Raw genomic sequence first — 21,992 nt, 5'->3', positions numbered from 1 at the left:
CAAGAAACCTTCACTTGAATTTAAGAGTAAATGTTTAAAACACAATGTGACCCTTTAAGGAATTTTTTTTTTTTTTTTAGATGGAGTTGTATGACTAACCAATTGTCAGTATTGTTTCCCTGTTCTTCCCCTTCCCTTGTCCCTGAGGCCTGTACTACAGAGCAGGATTTGGAGTTAGCAAAGTAACTTCAGGGTTAACTCTGGGTTTTCAGTACTACGAAGCTGGTTCTCTTTTTACCAGGATAAATTATTGTGGTAACTTATGCTGAGCAGCTATCCTGCTCCGGAGCAGGTTAACTTCACAACACAGAATCAGATCACAACCTGTTAACATCCCAACCCCTGACCAATCAGATCACTAAAGAAGAAAAGTATCCATGGAAGTCCACAGTCTCAGATAAAAAAAGAGTAGCCTACTGTATATGCTGTTACAGGTTTTTGTTCCAGGGCTCTATTTCCACTGGTTTTAAAACAGAGCCTCTAACAAACGGAGAGATAGATTTTAACTTATATAGAAAGTTTATTACAGTCTGCAGTGACAGTGTTTCCATTTTACCAGGCTCAGTCCATCATACTCACCTGTCTCTCATCAGCTCATCCACATGCCGTATTTCTTCCCTGCCTCTCCGACCACTCACCGCCAGATTGTTGTTCAACCTTTGTGGTACATACACCTCATGGCTGGCTTAGTTCATTATTTGTGTTTTTGTTTCCTTGTGTTTTTTCGTGCCCTCTTAACCTGTGTTCTCCTTTGCTCCAGGATCATCACTCACCTGCCTGCCAGCTTCACCTGCTCACTTCGCTTCCCTTCCCCGTCTGCCCACACCAGCCTCATTTGAGCCGCCTCCATTCCTCCCCACAGACCCTGGACTCTCGTCCCTTACCACCACTCCCCCTTACCATCGTTTGGGGCAATAAACCTTTTTATCACCATCCAGTCTGTATCCTGCGCTTGCAATAAAGAAGTGTTTAATACGTTCCTTATTTTTATAATGAAAATGGTTTACCAAGAATTCCAGTGGGGAAATGCTACTTCATCCCCAGAAAGAGGATTTTATTTCTTTGAGACTGCATTTATGTTTGTTCAAATAAAATGAAAAGAAATGTATCCTTATGCATTTTGTTTATTTTCGCTGTGACTCCTAAACTGGGGTAGGAACCAAAGTGTGACTTCTGCGTACCGTTACACCCCTAATACTGTATATACAGTAAGAAACAGATAAGTTGTTCTGACAGTTCTACCGCAGCACAACCTAGTCAGTCTTTCAAAACCAAATTGAATTGTGCCTTCTTTCAGCCATATTGTGCGTCTGATTATATTGTTATCTCCAGTAAGCCTGATCCACAGTTCCTGGATTATTCCTGCAATATGATTCATAGCTTAGGCTATATGGATTTCGAGCATGAAATATGGGAGAAAACCCATTAATGCCAGTGCTGTCTAGTTAGAATATGAGCAAAGTCCTTCTTAGCTGTGCTGAGGCGTAAAAGCAGGTGGACAGGCCAGAACAGCTCTGCAAAAGCCCCACAATCCACTGTGATAACAAATGGGACTGAAGAAAACTTAATAAAGAAAGTGGAATGAAGAAACGAGACAATGATTTACTGTATACACATGACGTTTGTTTAACAACCAGATAACTGAATTACAGTCACTGTAACTACAACTAGATCCCTACAAACTGTAGTTAGAGGCTGAATCCAAATGTCCAGACATCCCCGCACTTGCAGACTCATTGACTTGTGAAGTCCAAAGTGCCGAGGGCTGTCCTGATGCATAATTCATCATGTCCGCAAGGGCCTCAAGCATACTTTCTGCTGACTTCCAGAGAGTCTGCTCCAGTTGGGAACCAGACTGTAGAGAGGGAGCATGGTATGGTACGGTCATGAGCTTTGGTTAATGACCAAAAGAATTAGACTGCAGTTACAAGCAACTGGAACAAGTCAACAGTAAAAACACTGCTGCTTTACACTGAAAGGTGTAAGCTGAGGTGGTTCGAGCAAGTGATTAACACACATATGGATGAAGGGATTCTAGACCAGGGGTCTGCAACCTTTGCCATTAATAGAGCCATTTTTGACCAAAATTGACTTTTAAAAAATATGTGTGGAGCTGCAAAACATGTTTCAGCCTTATAATCAAGGTAACATAGCCTATTTTGTCTAAATTAACATTTGTTAATATGTTTTACCACAAGGTGGCCACTGTGCAGGGCACTATTTATGATTATTTGATACTTAAATTTTGCAGAGCTGGCAGTGAGAGCAAACAAATCTGTCCACGCACTACTACATTCTCTATTTCATTCAATTTACTTTTTTGGATTTGGCATCCATAGCTAACCAGCCACTGCTATCGAGGTTCGGCAACATTTGGATTCATAGAATAAATTTCCATAGACTTCTTTTCTCAAAGGCTCAAGGAGCCACTGGACAGGAGCTAAAGAGCCACATGTGGCTCCGGAGCCACAGGTTGCCTACCCCTGTTCTAGACTCTTAACCTATTGATTATATATCCCATTTCAGTAATGTTGATGGGGTTTTAATGTTGTCTGAGGGACCCACAGATGGTCATTTGAGTGGATCCCTAATAAAATTTGTGTTAAACTGGTGTTTGATGTTATATGGTTCTATTTATGTCTATAATTGTGTTTGTTGAAAATATGCCTGAAATTAAATAAATAAAAGCCTAAATCTGGACACTTTACAAACCCTATATTATACTATATTAGACTATATTTATCTTTACTCCTAGTCTATGCACAAAACGAAAATGTCACATCTTGAGTGTAGAGAGCATTAAAAATCATCCACCCAGTATAAAGCAAATCTGATATATGACTGTGATATTATGGGATAATCCATACAAAATCGAAATAAACTACTGGATAAATTCAGGAGTTCAACATTTTGAGGAATATGCTCATTCTCTCTTTCTGAGAAGAATTTTAATGTTTTCCTTTTACTCATTGAGACTTTGGACAGAATAGGATCGCGCCCAATGAATGGTAAATCATCAACATGACATGAGTCAACACAGTATCAATCAGTTGCACGATCACATTATTACCATGTGGCATTATCAGGGGAAAAAATACGGTGCATCCGCTGCTCCAAAAAGCATCATCGAGTCATCATCGACAAGAGCCAACACAGCATCTGCTGTCACAGATGTTGACATGTGACATGTAGTAAGGTCACAGCAATGTCTGCAGTAATACCCAACATATTTGTGAATGTGGGTGCATTTTATGAACCAAAAAATATATGGTTATCGTCTACCAGCAGTGCCTGACCTTCATGCCGTGTAACCGCTCAGACACCGCCGCCTTTTAAGCCAGGCAGCAGTGGTGCATAGAGCTTCAAAGTGCTGGGGATGAGGGCAAGCGGGCGGGCAGCCATGTGTCAGATCTGCGCGGGTCACCGCAGCAGAAACAGCGACACATCACCGACAGCATGATAATGACATCCAAAAGTTTCACTCTCGGTGGTTTCTGTGACATGACAAAGATTTTCAAAATAAGTAAACTGAAGTGATCTCAATGCCTTTATGATTTCAACACTCATTTGTTGTTCAGACTTTGGCATTACTGGGGGAAATAATAGCGTTTGTCTCCTAGATGCATCATCAGTGAGTTTACTGTGTCTTTTCAAATTTTAATGTGTCAGGGACGCAGGATGCATACCTCGCATCATCACTGCCATTTGATCTGGAAACATCTTGGGATACCACAGGAGATATCTTGGGAGAAGGACATCTGGGCGACTTGGAAAGCTCACTACCACCATTACACATAAGCAGCAGAAAATGTATGGATGGATGGTCGCATAATGATAATATGAAGCATGGCAAACACAAAATAGGTAAGATGTAATTTAGATATAAAGCAAAAATTTACCATATTGAATGTGCCCTGTGGAGTTTTCATGTAAACAAACAAAAGTTCTGTTTGCATTCAGTGTTATTCACCTGTATCCTTGTGTGCTCTAAAGGTGAGTGTATCTTCGAACTCTAGTGAGTGACTGTCTGCATGTCCTTGGGGATTCATACAGGCTATGTTGTGTGTTTAAATGTTGCTGTGTTTGAACCCTGTGTGTAAACGTACCTACGCCTCCCTTTTGAATGTGTGTGAGTACAAGGCTGTCTGTGTGTGTGCATGTGAGTGTGTGTGTGTGTGTGTGTGTGTGTATGTGTGAGCGTACGGGGGTGGAAATCTTACGACATGTGACAGCTGGTGGGCCGATGCCAACGGGGAAGGATGGAGCAGAGAAGGAAACGACTGTTGCCACGGCAACGCCGAGCTGGAGTGGCTGATGGTTGGGTAGCGTGAAGTAGCTGCCAGCTGAGACAGTGAGAGCTGCAGAGAAACAATGCAAATGATTCGCTGTTATTATTATGATTATGAATAACAGGGCTCAGGAATATACTTTACGCCAGAGAGACACATGTGCTGTCTCAGATGACAACAACAGACTATTACACTACTATGGCACTTATAAGCCCTTCTCACTCCACCCGCTTCTCCACCCACGATCCTTCAGCACTGTCATCCCCCAGCAGGTCGAATTGTAAACTGTTTGTCTGCTCCCTTCTCGCTTCTGAAGACTTTGACTGAAAACAAAAAAGAATGTAGCTAATAATGTGAAGGGTGCTGTTGGTCCTTATGGTTGTCTTAAGGGTAATACAAAGGAGGTAATCAGATATATCAATCACTACCAACAATGGAGTAATTATTTTTATTTGTATGTGGAGTAAAATATGATCCAAAAACAGCTGAGCAGCATAGCCACTCATTTGCACTCTACAAAAACACAAGATAAAGTGCGGCCAAAGCAAAAATAATATGTTATGAGTTTGTCACACCACAGAAAAATGTGTTATTAACCACCTATCCAAATTTGAGTAATTAAAAAAAATTGCCAAGGATATAAAATTGGGTTTCAAAATTGCGGAAAATACAAACAGTATCCTCTGCTTTGAGTCGCCGGGGGCCGTGTCCGCTGAAGCTGAAATGTAGAATGAACCACAGCAACAGACTGTCTGACTGACTGTTGTTAGCAGCTGATGCCCCAGTCACACAGAAAGCATTTTAGCAGCTGAAGGCAGCTTTTTGTAATTGTTTTTATGAGAATTAAGCTTTTTGCTTGTTTTTGCGCTGCCAAGCTCCTTGTGTTTCTGCGCTCGAAGCGCCTGCCGTTTTTGCTGGAGCATTGTGAACTCCTTGAGTGGTGAGAGGTGATGGGGTGGTTGCCTGGTTTTGTATTTTACAACCTGCAAAAAGCTTTCTGTGTAATTGGGGCCTAACTCAGTAAAACAAAGCACACATGCCCCTCAGAGCTGCAGAATGATCTGACGCGCAGTGAGAGACTCTTGTTAGCCGCTAACTCAGTAGCAAAAACACTCTATAGTAGCACAGCACACACACTGAGCAAAAGAATGACTGCTGCTCCACAGCAACAGATTCTCAAACACAGCTAACCCAGTAGCACATACAGTCTACAGTAGCACAGCACACACTCCCCAAGACCAAAAAACCAGAGACCCACTGTGTGGCAATAGCCTCTTGCTTAGCAGCTAATAGCAATTAATGTTAGCATCAAGCACACACCCACAGCAGTGAGCAGTACCAGCCGGCAGGTTGGGTCGCCGATTCAGGCTCAAAGACTTAAAGGTACATTAGTGACAGCTATGTTGCTGGTGTTAATGTCATTGTTGCATTTAACAGGTTTATTTATTCATGTCTTTATTAGACTAAAAGAGCCAAAAGAGTTCATGGAACATAGCAAACTCAATACTTAGACAGGGGGTGAACGAAACAACACTGATGCTATGAGTCCTAACGATAATGCAGTACGATGCAGTACTAAACAGTTCCCAGTCTTTTCACATTTTACACAAGTATTTCCAACACGTATGATGTGTTTAGAAAGAAATACATGATTTTGCTTAGCCCAGACTTTACAGTTGTTCAAACTCAGTGTGCAATATTACAGCCACTACATGTACATTACAGGACACATATGAAAGGAGCCAACAAGGACATAAGGTGACGTTATTATAGAGAGAAAGGTCCATGTCCATGGGGTTAGGGTGGATGGCTGCATCGATAATACATCAGACTTAAATGTAAGAAACCACTGCTCATTTCCCTTTTCAAACAGTCATTCAACATTGTTTTTAAAGGCATTACCATGATTGTTAACCACAAATTTATTATTGTAACCATGACAACCAGTGCCCCTTACCATTAATGTAACAGTTTTAATCATAGCGTTGTCACATCATTAAACGTATTTATTTTTTCCAACAGTGATTTGTAATAGTTTCTACAGCACAGACAAATGATGTCCTGCTGTTAGGTTGTCAGATTGTTTCTGTTGTTCTAGGAGGCCTGGGCAAACAGTATTTTAATTTGGGAGAACTTGTTGAGTTTGCAAATAGGCTTAGATTAGAGACAGCATTTATTTAGAATTTTCCCTGTTCTATGAGCATACTTTTTCATAATTTATGAAGTAGGCTTCCTGTTTTCAGATCTGCTGCCATTTTAATCAGCTATTAATGGTGTTCGCTGTTAATATAAACTCAACACTTCCTCTTCATTTACCTACAGTCTAAGTAAAATCAATGTAATGGATATTTTCACATCATTACTTATATCCAAGGGTCCTAGAGATTACATTTTAAGATTTTTTAATATCACTCAGAATAAAATTTTGGATTATTTTATTATTTTTTTATTTTTTTAAGCCATAGGGAAGACGAAACAAAAGGCCTGTCATCAATTATGTAGGGTTACAGAAAATTTTGGCCAAATGTTTAATGGAACATAAAACATCACTTTTTCATTGCATAGCAGAGATAAGGGTAGAACAGAACTTGGAAATACTTGGCATTTGTTGATAGGTTTTCTTGGTGATTTTGTGTTCCTCACTCTGCATGTGGAATTCCTCTGCTTTGATTCCCATCTTTCAGAGTTTGGAAAATGTTTTGCATAAGATACACTGAGCCTCATATGCATTGCCTTGTACTGATTGCACCCAGGCACCAAAATCTAGGTTAAATGGACAGTTTTCACTGAATTTGCACAACCTCATGCCATGCCATGCCCAGGGTACAGTGACAGTTAACTAGCAGACAGTGGATCCTCTGCTCTGAGCATCCTGGTGAAAAACAAAATATATGACTGTTGTTGGTTCCTCTATCCTATCCGTATGATGTTAATGTGGGAGGAATTCTGTTAATTATCTAAGAAAAAAAAGATGTTAACAGTGTCAGAAAAAAAGCAATTAATTAAATCCTACTTACCATATCTTAGCATTTGTAAGGCTTTGGAAAGATTGATTTAAGACATTTTAATACCATTTAAGGCCCTATTTTTAGATTAATGAATACAATGCCCCTGAAGACTTTTTAAGTATCTGCAGGAACCCTGTACCTCATGCTTTGAGTTCTCTTATTATTGTAAACACTGTTCTCAATCACAAATTTGTCTTTACCCTTCTTTTTTTGGCATTTCATATAAAAAGCCTTCATAGAAAGAGAGGTATTATAGCCTCTGAACTGCTGGAAGGCTTGTACAGTAAAAGGTCTGTGCAGGAGGTGTTGAGTTTCATTGATGATAGCTTAACACAGAAAGAAATAATAGCAATTGGATTGGAAAGCAATAAACTGGAATGAATGAGTGAAAGTAAACTGTTAAAAAGAGAAACTCAGAGCAGAGGCGTGGTGACTTGTACTGGATGTACCTGTGCATCATTATAGCTCATGTAATTCCACCTCCTTTCAATAGTTGAATGTCTTTGTAAAAACACTGTAAATGTTATTTCAATCCAGAATTCTTTGGTGGACTTTTTTGGATACCATGATCCAACTTTGGTTCATTCAGGCACCTTGTCAAATATTATCACTTACATGTCATGGCTTCACAAAGCAGGAGGTGTACTTGTGATCGAATGCTTGCTGCAAATTTGACATATAATGACCAGAATCACAAGTACATTTAAACAAGAAATTCAACTGGAATTCCTCTAATCTTAACAGTTTTCTGCTGTTAATCTGGTTTTGATTAGCAGAAGTGACAAAGTAAGTCGAGTAGCTTATTCGTCCTTTCCCTGGCCAACTCCAGATCCTCCTGGGGGATCCTGTGGCTTTCCCTGGCTCGACAGGATATATTACACCTCTGGCATGAGTCTGCTCTGAGTTTTCCTCCCAGATGGATGTCCACAGGGAAGCATCTGGGAGGAATCCTGATCAGATGCCTTTACCACATCTATCAACTCTCTACGCAAAAGAGCAGCAGTTCTGCTCAGAGTTCCTTCAGGGAATCTGAGCTCTTCACTTTGTCTCCAAGTGTGAGCCCAGACAGCTTTTGAAAGAAACTTAATTTGACCTTTAAATCATGGGAATGTCTTATCTGAACTGATGAACATGGCTAACCAAATGTTCCCTAGACTTTCCTACTTCCTATTCATAGCTGCAGGATTTTATCCCAAATGGGAGTGATGGGTTAATAATTTGAATAGTAAAGGCTGCAATACTTTGGTTAAGTACTAATTAGATTTAATTAGAATTAGATAAAATTCCCAATATTTGTTCCTATCCATTGGGAAATGTTTCACCAATGTAACCAGAATTTAATTTCACCAAACAGGCCTGATCTGAGGCATCTAGCTTGGAAGAACAGGGCGGTCTTTTTCTGTTGCAGCCAATAATTCAGGCACCATGTGATTGTGAAAACTAACAATATAAAACACACTGCTTACAGTAAAGTACTTAATTTTCTTTACATGGAAATATTGGCAGGTTTGCACTATGTTAGATGTTAAATCAATCAGCAATAGAACATTGATTTGAGTATTTTAAATTTGGGCTAATCGGAGTATCTTAAGTAACACTGAAACAAAGCTACAATGTTGAGAATAGTATCATTTGACTACTTGGGGCTAATATTTCTCTGTATCTTGAATCTTTCTTTCATTTGGTCTCATCTAACAGTTTGCGAGTGCTATTGAATCAGCTGTGGTCGAAACAAGTGGCTCTCTGGGAGACAATAAAGATACAGCACTGAACTATATTGAGCAGTAAAAAAGAAGATGTTCCCTCACCCAGTGATCTGTTGGACACACATACAGTATACGCTCCCTGACTCTGCTATGCCTGTGAGGACATTACACTGATTTACATTAATTCCCTTGAGCCTTGAAATGGATCAAACAGACATTCCCATTCACCCCAAACCTCTTCTTCCATATCAAACAAAAAAGGAGGCAATCAGACAGTGCAGACTCGATGTGGTACTGTGACACATGTCATGATGAAACACTAAATGTATGGAGCATATGGAAACATTCAGAGTGTGACTGCACTGTAACTCCGAGCTTGAGAAACACCAGAGACAGATACTGTTTATGACCTGTTTCCAGCTTATGTAACACAAATATGTTGTTTAATGGCAAAGATGCATTAGTAACAGTTGTATCCATAGCAACAATAGTAATCCTGCATTGTAGGTACCTGTGAAAATGGATACAGGCAACCTATCACCAGTCTATAATATACTATTTTACATCTACATACAAAGCCCAGTTTCCCCTTATTAATTTTCTTTTAAAAGGGAGCACGACCTAAATTAAGAATCACAGTTTTTTTCCATGGCCTAGGAAAGTTAAATCAATATTTGTGAACATGAGCTACCCTCTCTTAAAGCCAGAAACCTGAGAAGTAAGTCTTAAACTTGTGATTTCTTCAGGAATCAAGGCTGAGGCAACCTCGAGCTCACCTGGTAGAGTGTGCGCCTCATATAGGCTGGGACCTTTGCAGTGGCTCAGGTTTGTTTCTGACCCATGGTCCTTTAATACATGTCATCCACCCCTCTTTCACCATAGCTGTCCTATCTATAAAGGCAACAAAAATGCCCCAAAAATAATCTTTAAAAAAAAAGATTTGAGTCTGGAGGTGCTCCATATGGGTGACTGATTTGTGGACCCAGAGTGTTTGTTTGCTTTTTTATACCCAAATGAGCTTTATTCTACTGCAGTGACACAGAAAATGTACCCATATACTCAGAAGAGTCCCCTGGGTGCTCTCAGTGTCATCAGTAACATCTTCCCCCAGCAGCTCCACACTTTATACTTGACGACATAACAAATATGAGTTTTAGCACTCTTGTTTTTGTATTTGCAAGAGAGTTGTTCATGCTCACGAATACTTTTGTGACTCTCTTAGACCATGAAAATAAGGTTTATAAATTTTGAAAATGGGCATGGTCCTCCTTTAAAGGAATAGACCCACAAAATAATCATTTGATCAATTACTCACCTTGTGTTATGTTGAATTTGTGAAGAAAACAGGTTTATTGCATGCCTCAAGAGTGAACGAATAATCCAAAAACTGAGAAAATTTCTAGTCATTTCTTGTCATAGGCAGCTGTGTTTAACAGCAGGAAAACTTTATGAAAACACCTGTTTACCAACTCTCATACAACTCGTACAGAATGGCCCACGTCTCATTTATCCAGTTGTATGCTCAGCACTTCCCAAACATATGCATTTTTGCTGAAACGTTACTGTTTAAAACACACACATTCAAGTAGCGCGCATGGGTTCGAACTTTGCTCATGCATACCACAGAGTTGTACAAGTACTCGTTCGTGCCTGAGACCGTTTTTGTGATAGTGTTTTAAATAGTAATGTTTTAGCCAAAATGCGAGTGTTTGTGAAGAACTGAGCATACAACTGGATAAATTAAACTTGGATTATACTGCAGTTGAGTTTGATATAGTTTTGCTGCTGTTAAACGCTGTCCTTCTTTACTTCAATTAATCAAGAAATTTCTCTGTTTATGGATTCTTTGTTCACCATAGAGGCACACAAGAAAAACAAAGTTCTCTTCATGAATTCAATGTAACATGGGATGTGTAATTGATATAGAAATGGTCATTTTGGGGGTGAAGCATTCCTTTAAGCAGCTTAAGTTTGGAAAAATCATCTCATCCCACACTGTCTGACAGCGTCGTATATATTCTGTATCAGCTTGTTCCAAATCTCCACTGAAGATATATGATGTTTACTTTGAGTGAAATATTCAAACTGCAGACTGCATGTTTTTGATGACTGCACCATTCCATCAAATGGAAATATTCTAGATATCTTGGGAATCATTTTATGCACATTCCCCCCAAAATCACCCCAAAAATTTGGTCTGCTTGGAAACATGGGATGTTCACTAGAATTAAAAAATAAAGGCTGTGTGGGTATGAGTAATGTCTGGCTGCACAGCTTGAGCTTGTAATGACAGACCCTCCGGCAGGTTTTCGTCAACATATCAAGAATGTTTGTTTATGCTATGTATTTATGTTAAAAAGAAAATATCTGTTGAATATTTAAACTCTCAGAATCTGCTTCAGATCCTGTCGTTTAGTTTAGTATTTTCTACTCCTGTGTCATGCCCAACATCTGGCCCATCGCCTGTGGGATTACAAGACTTATAATATCTAGTATTGTTGGGCTTTATTGGAATCCATTTTAACTAATTAAATCCAAGCTGAACAGCTGCTGTTGTTCACCTTCAGTAACATTTTACAGCCACCTTTCCATACTCTCTTTTGAATGTTTAAACACTGACAAAACAGTTTTAGGGTTCACTTCAAAAGTAATGGTACATGTTAAATGTCACTGATTTTTGAGTGGTCTGACTTGCACATGATTTCAGGCTGGATATCTTCATGAGAAACTGTTGGCCACTCCACAGTTTGCTCGCTTACAATGCTAGGTGTAGGAGTAACCCTAAAATGAGCTGTTCTGGCTGTTAGGATTGGTCAAAATGTCCTAAAATGTCCTAAAATGTCAAGACCAGTGGGCTGTAACAAGTCAGTCCTCATAAGTATTCCAAAGCCATATCACATTCTACACACACACACGCATGCATGTGATCTAACATTGAGTCACCATGTCCTGCACACAGAGGGTGTGAAAGACACCACACTCACTCTGCATGTGAGGATCTCTCTTTCTCTCACACACACACGCACACACCAAGAGAATACACAGAGGCAATTAGTAGTGGCATTGCTGTGGCTGCCAATGTTCTGAACTCAGCCTGTTTGCCCTGACAGCCAAGCAGATCATCTGTTCACATTCTGGCTTCATGTGACCCGCGTGTGTGTGTGTGTGTGTGTGTGTGTGTGTGTGTGTGTGTGTGTGTGTAGAAGAGTTCAAGGTATTATATGCGTCTGCATGTAATGTTTTTGTTACCCTCGCTTCTTTCCTCTCTGTGTGAGGTGTGTTTTAATGTGTGTTTGACAAAGATCTTCATGAATGACCATTTCGCCGCTTCCTGGATGGACAGTGTGGATGTGAGAGTGAGAGAAGAAGGTGACATGGAGTCAAGCTCATCATGTGCCTTAAAGAAAGACAAGTGAGAGGCAGGTGTGGTGTGTGAAAGGGAGGAGGATCAAGAAGGAGATCCAGTGAAAAAGATGGAGAGATTACAGAATGAAATATCGAGAACAAAAGGTGGAAGGGTCAAGCACACAAAGAGGAAAATATTAGAGATGCATGAGAAAGGGGTAGCACCAAGTCAGAGTGTGAACAATGATGGTCGGATGCGAGTAAGGGTGAGCGATAATTGTGTGTGAGCGTGAGGCGAGAAAATGAAAGGTGAGGATGTGCAGGACTGAGCGAAATGCCACAAGAAATATGTGAGGAACTGAAATAAATCTGTAATGAATATCAAGACATAGCAAAGGAAATAAAAACAAATGGAGCAAACACAGATGATAGAAACATGGCAACCAACCATTTAAACATATACTGTGTATCTGCAGGTTTTCGAAAATTAAACATTAGTGATATGTACCTGAAATGGTAATCTGTCAGTACCTGCTTATATCAGTGTGTTGGCTAGAGCTTAACACTTTGAGGGCAATATCAGATATCTCTGAACAATACTGTGATTTAAATTGTAATTATTTTCTATAATTGTGGCCTAAATGAAATGTTAAAAAAGATGTTTTGTAAGAAGTGAATCATAAATCATCCTTAGGTCTTTTATGAACAGAGAGACACAGCCCTCCCTAATTATTTTTCACACATCAAAGTTTTTTCCCTCAATGACACTGGCATGCATACTAACCGAATCAAACCAGTGTTTTTAGATCTCGCCAACTCACAGATTTAATGTTAATTAACAGCCCAGTAAATTTGCAGCTGACAGTCACCATTATAGCAGATGAAATCAACTGTCACTTGCTACAGCTTGTTAAGACACTGTTCATTATGTGAGTTTTGCAAATGACACTTTTTCAAATTTCAATTTCCATATTAATCATTCAGCTCGAGTTCTGGCCTAACAAGAAATATGTCAATCGTTAATTTATATATGGTGTATCTGTATGTATGAATGTGTATGCTCTCTCTTTCTTTGTAACAGGGCTTATGTGTCAGTCTTTCTTGTTATAGGATTTTTGTAAGTATTCGGATGGCATAAATGTTTATCTTATTAACAGTAATTAGGTCTCTGCTGTGCTGGCATTCTTCAAGGTACCTCTTGATGAAATTAAGTACGAACCACGGAAATAGAATGAGAGTAGCACAAACACTCACAATCAAATCAATGTAGCAGGATGGTCAGAGCAGTGGCCATTTTATGTGTACCACTGCCATTGCAACTGTTGCAGCAAGCGAGCTTTCGTATGAATTTCCATATAAACAAATCGACTTGTAGCAAGTTGTGAACTCACTGAGGTTAGGCTGAGCATTAATGATCAAATAAACAGTTAAGTAGTACTTTTAAAATAATAAAATAAACAGTCCATTTCCTTTAAAAATATTACCGTAACTCTCGGTTAATTTTGTTGACAATAACTGCAAGTTTGTTGAAACACAATATACTTAAGCTGCCCCCGAAGGAGTGAGAGCTGCTGCTGAGTGGAGCTGAGAGACAGCTGGAATAAACAGCGTGCATATATCAACAGATTTTCACATTTAAATTGGTTAATTAAGTTTTTTTTTCCCAACCAAACCAGATATTTAGTTTTTTGGAACAATGGACTAATTAGATGACTCATAAGACTAACCAAGATGTTTTTCTTGAGTTTCAGTTTGTTGTTTCTGCCAATTTTGAATAAAGTGTCTTTGTTAACAAGACAATTAAGCTACCATTAGTTTTAGTTTGGTGAAAGAGAGAAACTTGGGTTGGTGTGTGGTTGTTTTTTACTGTTAAGTTAAAAAAAATGGGGCCAAAATGGCATTCACAAACTAATAAATGTGATACAATTTACAGTCCTGTGTGTCGTCACCATAACAACTATGATCGCCATTTTTTTTGTACTAATCAAATGATCACAGCAAATACTTCAACGTCCTTTCGCTACTATTGGTAGGCCTAAAAATTACCTCTCTGGCACTTTCAACAAAAATATATAATCTTCACAAAGTTATAATTTATCTTTGTTAACACGTACTAACCTGACCCCCACCTGACATCGAGGTCACTGCTACAAAATTCTAATAGCACAAATTAGAAGGCATAGAGCATAAAATCAGCATGCACCGTCACGTTTAAATTTGAGATCAGGTATCAAAATTAACTGAATGATTTGCTCTTTCATATTACACACACAGAGGTGCAATTACACCTCCTCATCTTGTTAATCTGTTAACTATAATCTCAGTGTTCCAAATGATCTGGCAGCCTTCAAATGTAAGACTTTGGTTTCCATTTAGATTTACCAAAAATTGGAATAAAAAGCCCCCACACTGGCATAACTACGCCAAATATGTAGTTTGAGCTCATTTACAGCTACTGAATGTGAAGCAGCAAATTGACATGAGGTTCTTCCCCCCCAGTAATCGCTCAGGTAGCAGTAAGGGGTTGAGCTGTAACCTAGAGTGTGATTATCATAAGGCAAACACCTGCATGAACAGAAATGCATTGTAATTTCAGAGATAACTATTCATGCTTCAACACAACATGAATGTTTATATAGCTGAAATCTATATATCACTTGACAGACAAACTCCTTCAGCCAATCAGCGTAACAAAACATTGAGAAACATTTTCTTCATCACCAATGGAGCCAGTTGATGAATGAAGTTTTTGCCAAATCCAGTCCAAAGAATGGTGAAAAACATCTTTTCCTCTGAGAAACTCCACAAATCCATACTCTTGTTTTTGTTTAATTGTTGTTATTGACTTTATTTCTGCAATAACTTCGGTTATTGTTGTGTTTACTCTACTAACATCGGAGTTAGTGCTTATTGCTTCATGAGCCGCCGTTACTGATCTGTACATTGCGGCCTGCATTTATAGTCATCAACTTTAACTGACTGGCTGCTTACATTGTCAACTTCGGTGCGGATCCCAGATTGGCCCCGAATGGATTTTAATTTCTGGAAAGTGTTTGGAGAGACTGATACAGAGAGCGACCAGAATGTTGAGCTCACGTTATCAGGATGCTTTTACAGGCTACTAAAACAGTCAGTAAATACTTCTCAGAAATCTTGAATCCTATTCTTTTGAGAAGAAAAAAATTATACAAGGCACTAAGTACCTCTGCATAAACGAGAGCTGTATAAATGAGGTCTGAGTGAGTCAGTGCCAGCTGCCAAATAGCCCTCTGCCAGCAACAAACTGAAACATGGCCTCACCTCCGGCCCACGGACTACAAGACCACCTGGGTCGACAGAACACGAGCATGACCCTGAAACATGACCGCAGCCCGGTGCGAGGAATCATCATCAACACAGGCAAACAAACTCAGCTGCTCTCCCAAATGTTGGCTATAAATACCACAAGATCCTTAGCATTCTGCACCGCGGCAAACCGAGAGTGTCAAGGATCAATAATTTATGCAAGCGAGAGAAAGTTGTCAGATCCAACAATGCCTACAGACAGAGCCGGAGCGTACGGCTTGTTTACAGAGCCATTTCAGAGCAGGATGCCATTGATTAATCAGCACTTGACAGTCATGTTGAAGAGGAGAGATTTTTTTTTTTTTTTTTGTCGAACAGGCGAAATCATTTTAGGATTGAAACAAGTGTATTTTTATAACAGTATCTTTAAAAGAGTAGGAGACAGACAGACAGGGAGAGACACAGAGACTATTTGTGAATTTTGCAGCAACTCTAGAGTCGTGATGAATTGTAGGGTGACTGCCAACAGCAGTGGCATGTCTTCACACAGTGTTTTCTGTTGCGATTCTTTATGCAGAATCCTGGATAGCCATCAGATGGATGTCTATGCTGTGCACACTGAACAGCCAGGGCGCTAATGGCTGCTGCTTTACACCCCTATTTTCTCAGTATGAGTATATTCTAGATGATCATATTATCAGATACATCTGCTTTGGACTTAAAGCCACTGTTATTCATTTTTTGACCACTTGAGAGCGGAGCAACATTCTGGAAACATCTGTAACTCCTTAATGCACGTTAGCTAATCTATGTCTGTTTGCACATTTGGCAGACAGAGCAACATTAGCAGTCATTTACAGTTGTATTTACTAATAGACAACTATCATTTTTGCTTGGGTTCAACTCTACCAAATCCTAGCTCTATAGCTGCTGGATACTTCACACAGTTCGCCAGCTAGTCACTACCTTTTTTTTTTTTTTTTCACTGTGGCTGGAAATCAGATGGATAAGAGCTGGTTTTGCAGGCTGGAAAACCAAAACAGTGATCTGACATAGGCTAAAAAAATCCTCAATTAAAGTTTCAGCATGTACTGTAGGATTTAGGGGGATTTATTGGCAGAAATGGAATATAATATAATAAACATGTTTACTTTAGTGTATGAGCACCTGAATAGGGACATTTGCGTTAGCAGTTAGCAGCCCCTCTACAACAAGCAGCGCTGGAAAAACACTGATTCTTTACTGTGAAAATGCTTAATTCCGTGTTCTTACCAATGTAAATCACCAGATTTATTTTGGAGAGGAAGAGACCTTTACAGATAATTTGGCTGCTGGTAAAAACCTCCTTCATGCCTGAATCTTAAGTCATCAGAGAATAAAGACGATTACACATTAGCAGGTGCTGGGCTAGCAGCCCATCTCCAGCATGTTAAACAGTATTAGAGAAACACTGATCTTTTTTTTTACATGAAACTGCTCTATTTAGTGTTTTACGAGTTTAAATCACCTGGTCTGTTTGTTTTAGAAATTGCAAGACCTCTGTGAATTATTCAGCTCCAAGTAAAAATCTGCTAACACCAATGAACACTGAAGGAATCCTAACCTGGGAGTTCACATTTGGCATATAGGAGAAGTTTGAGCTGGTTGCAATCTGCAATCCTCACCGCTGCATGCCACAAAATCCTACACACTGCTCCTCTTAATGATATTTGTATAAAAAAATAGTTAGTGCAGTTTCAACGCAAGCAACTTTTGAACAAAGAAAGAGCACAATCTTATAAGACTCACCCTTACTGATAGCCACAGCCCTATCGCAGTCTGGTGTGACCAGTGGCCTACCATGGCTAATAATGAGTCAGTTTCCAGACTTCATTTACTTGTGGCTCCATTCCAATTGCTCTCAGTAAGGTCACCTAATGATGATCTCTTTGAATTCAATGTGTCATTATGCTGTAATTGCTTCTTGCGGTCACTGTTTTTGCAATATTCACACTTTGGATAAATGTTTTCCTTCCTGTCTCACAACTTGTGCTTCACCTTTGGTGCAAAGTTAATTGCTTGTTCCTTTTGGGAATATATGGCTGAACGTTAACCCTTAAGCCTTGGAAATATTATATAAACATCGACTCCTTGGCAACGGAAAAACTCGTTGGATCATTCAAGCAGCACACACTGAAAATAACATATTTTTGTTTTAAAGTAATTCTGTTTGTTTGATACACCAGATGTTTTGGGAATTAAGAGGTGAAAACAGGCTCTGTACATGCACAGCGGTATATCCAGCTAAGCACCACCATTCTCTAATGTCATCCCCAAAGAGCTGCCCAGTATGACCACAGTCGTCTCTTGTTAGCCACAGGGAGCTGCCCACTTGCAGGCTTCCACCGCCTTCGCTGCTTAATCAAAATGAGGGTCGATTTGTAGAGTTCATGGGTGCTGCGCTCCCACGGCTCCCAGCCCCTGTTGGTTCAATTTAAAAATGAGTCGACGATACAGACTGTGGCTCATATTGGCCCAGAGAGCTGACACTGTAACAGACCTGAACTCTCTCCTCCTCCGCTCTGTGGCACAATGTTAGTGTGTGTGTCTGTATCTGTCTGTGTGTGTGTGTGTGTGTGTGTGTGTGTGTGTGTGTGTGTGTGTCCCTGGCCTCATACTGAGAAAGCAGCATCCATCACAACTCCCAGCCTCCACCGGAACCTCCGCTCAGGCTGAAGGATGATGGTAACGGTAGCTTAGCTTAGTCAGGATGAACAGACACACAAAATACACACACAGCCACACACACTGCTGGTACATATGGTTGATGTTGGTATTTTATTAAGAACGGGATGTGAGTCAGTCATCGTCGCCCACCTCAGATGCGATGGGTGGATGATTATGGAGCAGTTAAATTTATGACATAGTTATTGTAGGATTGATCAGTGCTATATCAGTTGCCTGCAGGAAGCCTCCAACATACACTGATGCTAATGTGACATTTAATCTGATTTAATGCAACTAGGCGTGATTATCATCATCAGTGCCGCTCCTATTTCCCAGGTTTCTGTGCTGATTTAACCGTTCCGTGATTGACACACATAGATATCTTGTTGTCTTTCACCAAGAATAACATTTTCAACAGACACACACCCACACACTTCCATTTTTACTTTGCCAAGCCAGCTGCATACATAATCAGTAAAACTCTGGCTGCAGGATGTTTTGATAGACAATCTTTCTGAAATCTCATACAGGTGAGTCAAAAGATTAAACGATGCCAATTATGCCTCCTAATCACATTATTGCCGCGAGATCTGGGACAGATAATGCATTATTCCTGACATTTTTACTAAAAACGCATACACGCTTGACCTGCAGTTTCTGTCGACAAACCAGATACAGCATGACTGTGGGTTAGTCAAGATTTATGAGCTTTGTCTAAAGAGCGCGGAAGGGGAGCTGCATCCATGTAGAGGGAACTGCTAGAGGGGCTTCCTGATCCTGTCATCCAGCCAGGAATCACTCCAGGTCAGCTGCTAACTGGATCCATTCATATCATTAAGTACAGGCAAGAGCCAGGCAGCATTTGCACACTTTAATGTTTTTTTCTCTCAGTGGTAACGCAGAAGAAAAGACACGTTTCATCACTAATTCAGGATCACGGTCTGGAACAAAAATTCTTCTCTGTGTATGCAGCCTTTATCTTTTCTTTATTTCTCTGATCCACAGTATTTATTGATTCTGAACATTTAATAGCACACACAAGCAATATATGAAGCCTATATTGTGAAACACTTACAAAGGAACTTTTTTCAGATACCTACTTCACACTGTGAAGTATTTACATTTTTAATTTACACCTGAACATGAGGTGAGACATTTGCAGCTTTACCAAGAGCCTAAAGCTCTGAACACATTATTTCTAGAGAACCATAGTGAAAGGATCAAAATGTGGATCTACTGAGCAATTTAAATTTAATTCTTGCTTTTATGCAATAATGAATAACAGCTGTAAATAAAGCTGCAGCTGAGGAATGGTAAATGGACCTGCATTTGTATAGCGCCTTTCTAGTCATCTAGTGACCACTCAAAGCGCTTTTTACACTACGAGTCACATTCACCCATTCACACACACATTCATACACCGGTGGCCGAGGCTACCATACAAGGTGCCACCCGCTATTCAGTTTTAACACACTCACACACCGATGGAACAGCCATCGGGAGCAATTTGGGATTCAGTATACTGCTCAAAGATACTTCGACATGCAGCCTGGAGGAGCCCGGGATTGAACCGCTGATCTTTTGATTGGTGGACGACCCGCTCTACCTCTGAGCCACAGCCGCCCAGGAAGCAAATTATATATTATTAATAGATAAAGCTTGTTTTTTGGGGTGAATCTATCCACTGTTAAGTCAATAAAATGGCAAAGAAATACGTGAAAATACTCTTCAAAAGTTATCAAAGCCTGAAGATATGAATTCTATTTTGTTTTGGTGAGAGATTATTCAATTTATAATTTACATAAAGCTGGTTTCACTTGATAAATGATTATATAGTATTTCACTGCTGGTAAGATGGTCTTTTTATAAAACTGGGCTGTCTATGCAGTGGAAAGGAAAGTACTTTTGACGTTGGTGCAACATGAGAAAACCATTTTCGTTTGTTAAAAATTACAAATTACACAAAAAAACTACTCAATTCAGTAACGTGAGTAAATGTAATTAGTTACTTTCCACCTCTGCACTTTAGGTATGGTGCCTCTGGAACCAAGAATAACCTTTCAGACATGGTACCTAGACCCTAGCGTTTCAACTGTAAACATAACCCTTAATTAAGGGCAGGGTTGTTGTTGGCTCCATCAGGCACCGGAGCCCACAGGAACAACACTCCACAACACCTTTTTTTTCTCTGTGTGAGCATTACAATATATATGCAGTTCACATAACCCGGACAAATTTATATATACATATAATATAGGGATGCTTGAAGATCCTCTCATTACTAAAAGTGTATGTCACCCAAGAGAGACAGTAAAAACTAATGGAATGCTCAAAGTTGTCACATTGAAGTGACATAAAAAAATGTTTGGAAATACGTTATTTGAACTCTGTTTTTAGCCTCATTGTAGCCTGTAGCTCTAACTGCCTCTCTGTGAACCGTGCTTACGTGTGCGCGCTTGCGCGAGACAGTGAGACATGGGCACCGCGTTCATGTGTGTTCACGTGCTTTCGCTGGTCTGACGCGCAAGCAACTTTTTATGGCGGGGCTTCAGGACACTTGGATCACTACGGACGAGACTCTGGGGGTTTTTTGGACCTAATTGTATTGCGGAGTTTTGCACAGCGGTGACCGGATCTTTGCTCTCAAACAACAAAAAAATGTGATGGCACAACAGTCTCCTTCAGTACATTATTCTATGCTTTCTTTTGATTTTCACATTGACTAGTCATCCTGTTTATTTGTCTTCTGATTAAATCGGAACCATTGAAACAAGTTGTAGGAAGCCTCTGCAAGTAATTGGTTGCTGGCAGACACTCTGTGCTGCAATAAAATGGTTAATCAGCAGTGCCGTGCACTGTAGAGCCGATGCGCTGCTGGTTCTGCCGGCCTGAATAGAATATAATGTCTACTGTTGTGTACAGCCTTATAGACTGAGCTGAGTAGTGATGCGCGGGTCGACCTGTAACCCGCGGGACCCGCAAATGGACCTGCGGGTCGGGCAGCAGTGATCGTCTGTTAAATCGGTCTGTAAATGATATTTTGTCATTATTATTATAATCTATTAATCTATAATCTATTACTGTCATGGCATCCGAAGGTACTGATGCATCGAGCAGGTGACAGTCCGCGGTCGTTTTCAAAACACACTTGTGTCACACACTCCAAAAGAAATTTATTGTACAAAACGGGGGAAACAAACGTTGACAAAAACGGTTCCATAATTCATATTAAATTCAAAAGATAACGAAAAAACAGCTACAAGTTAGAGGGAATAGTGATAAAGTGGTAAAACTTGGCATTGATCCACAGCCTCAGACAGAAGCGCTCAAGCGTGCTGTGCACACAAGCTCAGTTGGTAGGCGATACTTTATTTTCACATTTTTAACAATGCAATTTAAAAGTTTTGATTTTTATTGATAACCTACATTTACCAACAACAAAAGACTACATTTAGCACCAAAAAAATATGTAAAAAAAAAAAAAAAAAGTAAATAAAAAAACGAATATCGAATACCAAATTTTCAGAACGAATACCTACCCATAGAAACGAAAATTCAAATATCCGAATATTTGGGTACAGCCCTAGTGAGTAGATAATGGCTGAATTTTCATTTTTGGGTGCACTATCGCTTTAGAGCTTCACTAATCAATA

The 21,992-nt window shown here is 39.8% G+C and overlaps 1 protein-coding gene across 1 annotated transcript in view; it reads right to left on the bottom strand.

Moving 5' to 3' along the window:
- Nucleotides 1–21,992, bottom strand: part of nphp4 (nephronophthisis 4) — a 249,560-nt gene that overhangs the window by 91,476 nt on the left and 136,092 nt on the right. The window contains exon 13 of the mRNA XM_033629764.2: nucleotides 4,221–4,358. Within this exon, the coding sequence (XP_033485655.2) occupies nucleotides 4,221–4,358 (138 nt within the window). The remainder of the gene's footprint in view (nucleotides 1–4,220; nucleotides 4,359–21,992) is intronic.

This window comes from Epinephelus lanceolatus, chromosome 8 (genome assembly GCF_041903045.1).
Source record: "Epinephelus lanceolatus isolate andai-2023 chromosome 8, ASM4190304v1, whole genome shotgun sequence".
Lineage (NCBI taxonomy): Eukaryota > Metazoa > Chordata > Actinopteri > Perciformes > Serranidae > Epinephelus > Epinephelus lanceolatus.
The sequence above is the reverse complement of the archived record's forward strand: the minus strand, read 5'-3'. Positions and strand labels throughout refer to the sequence as shown.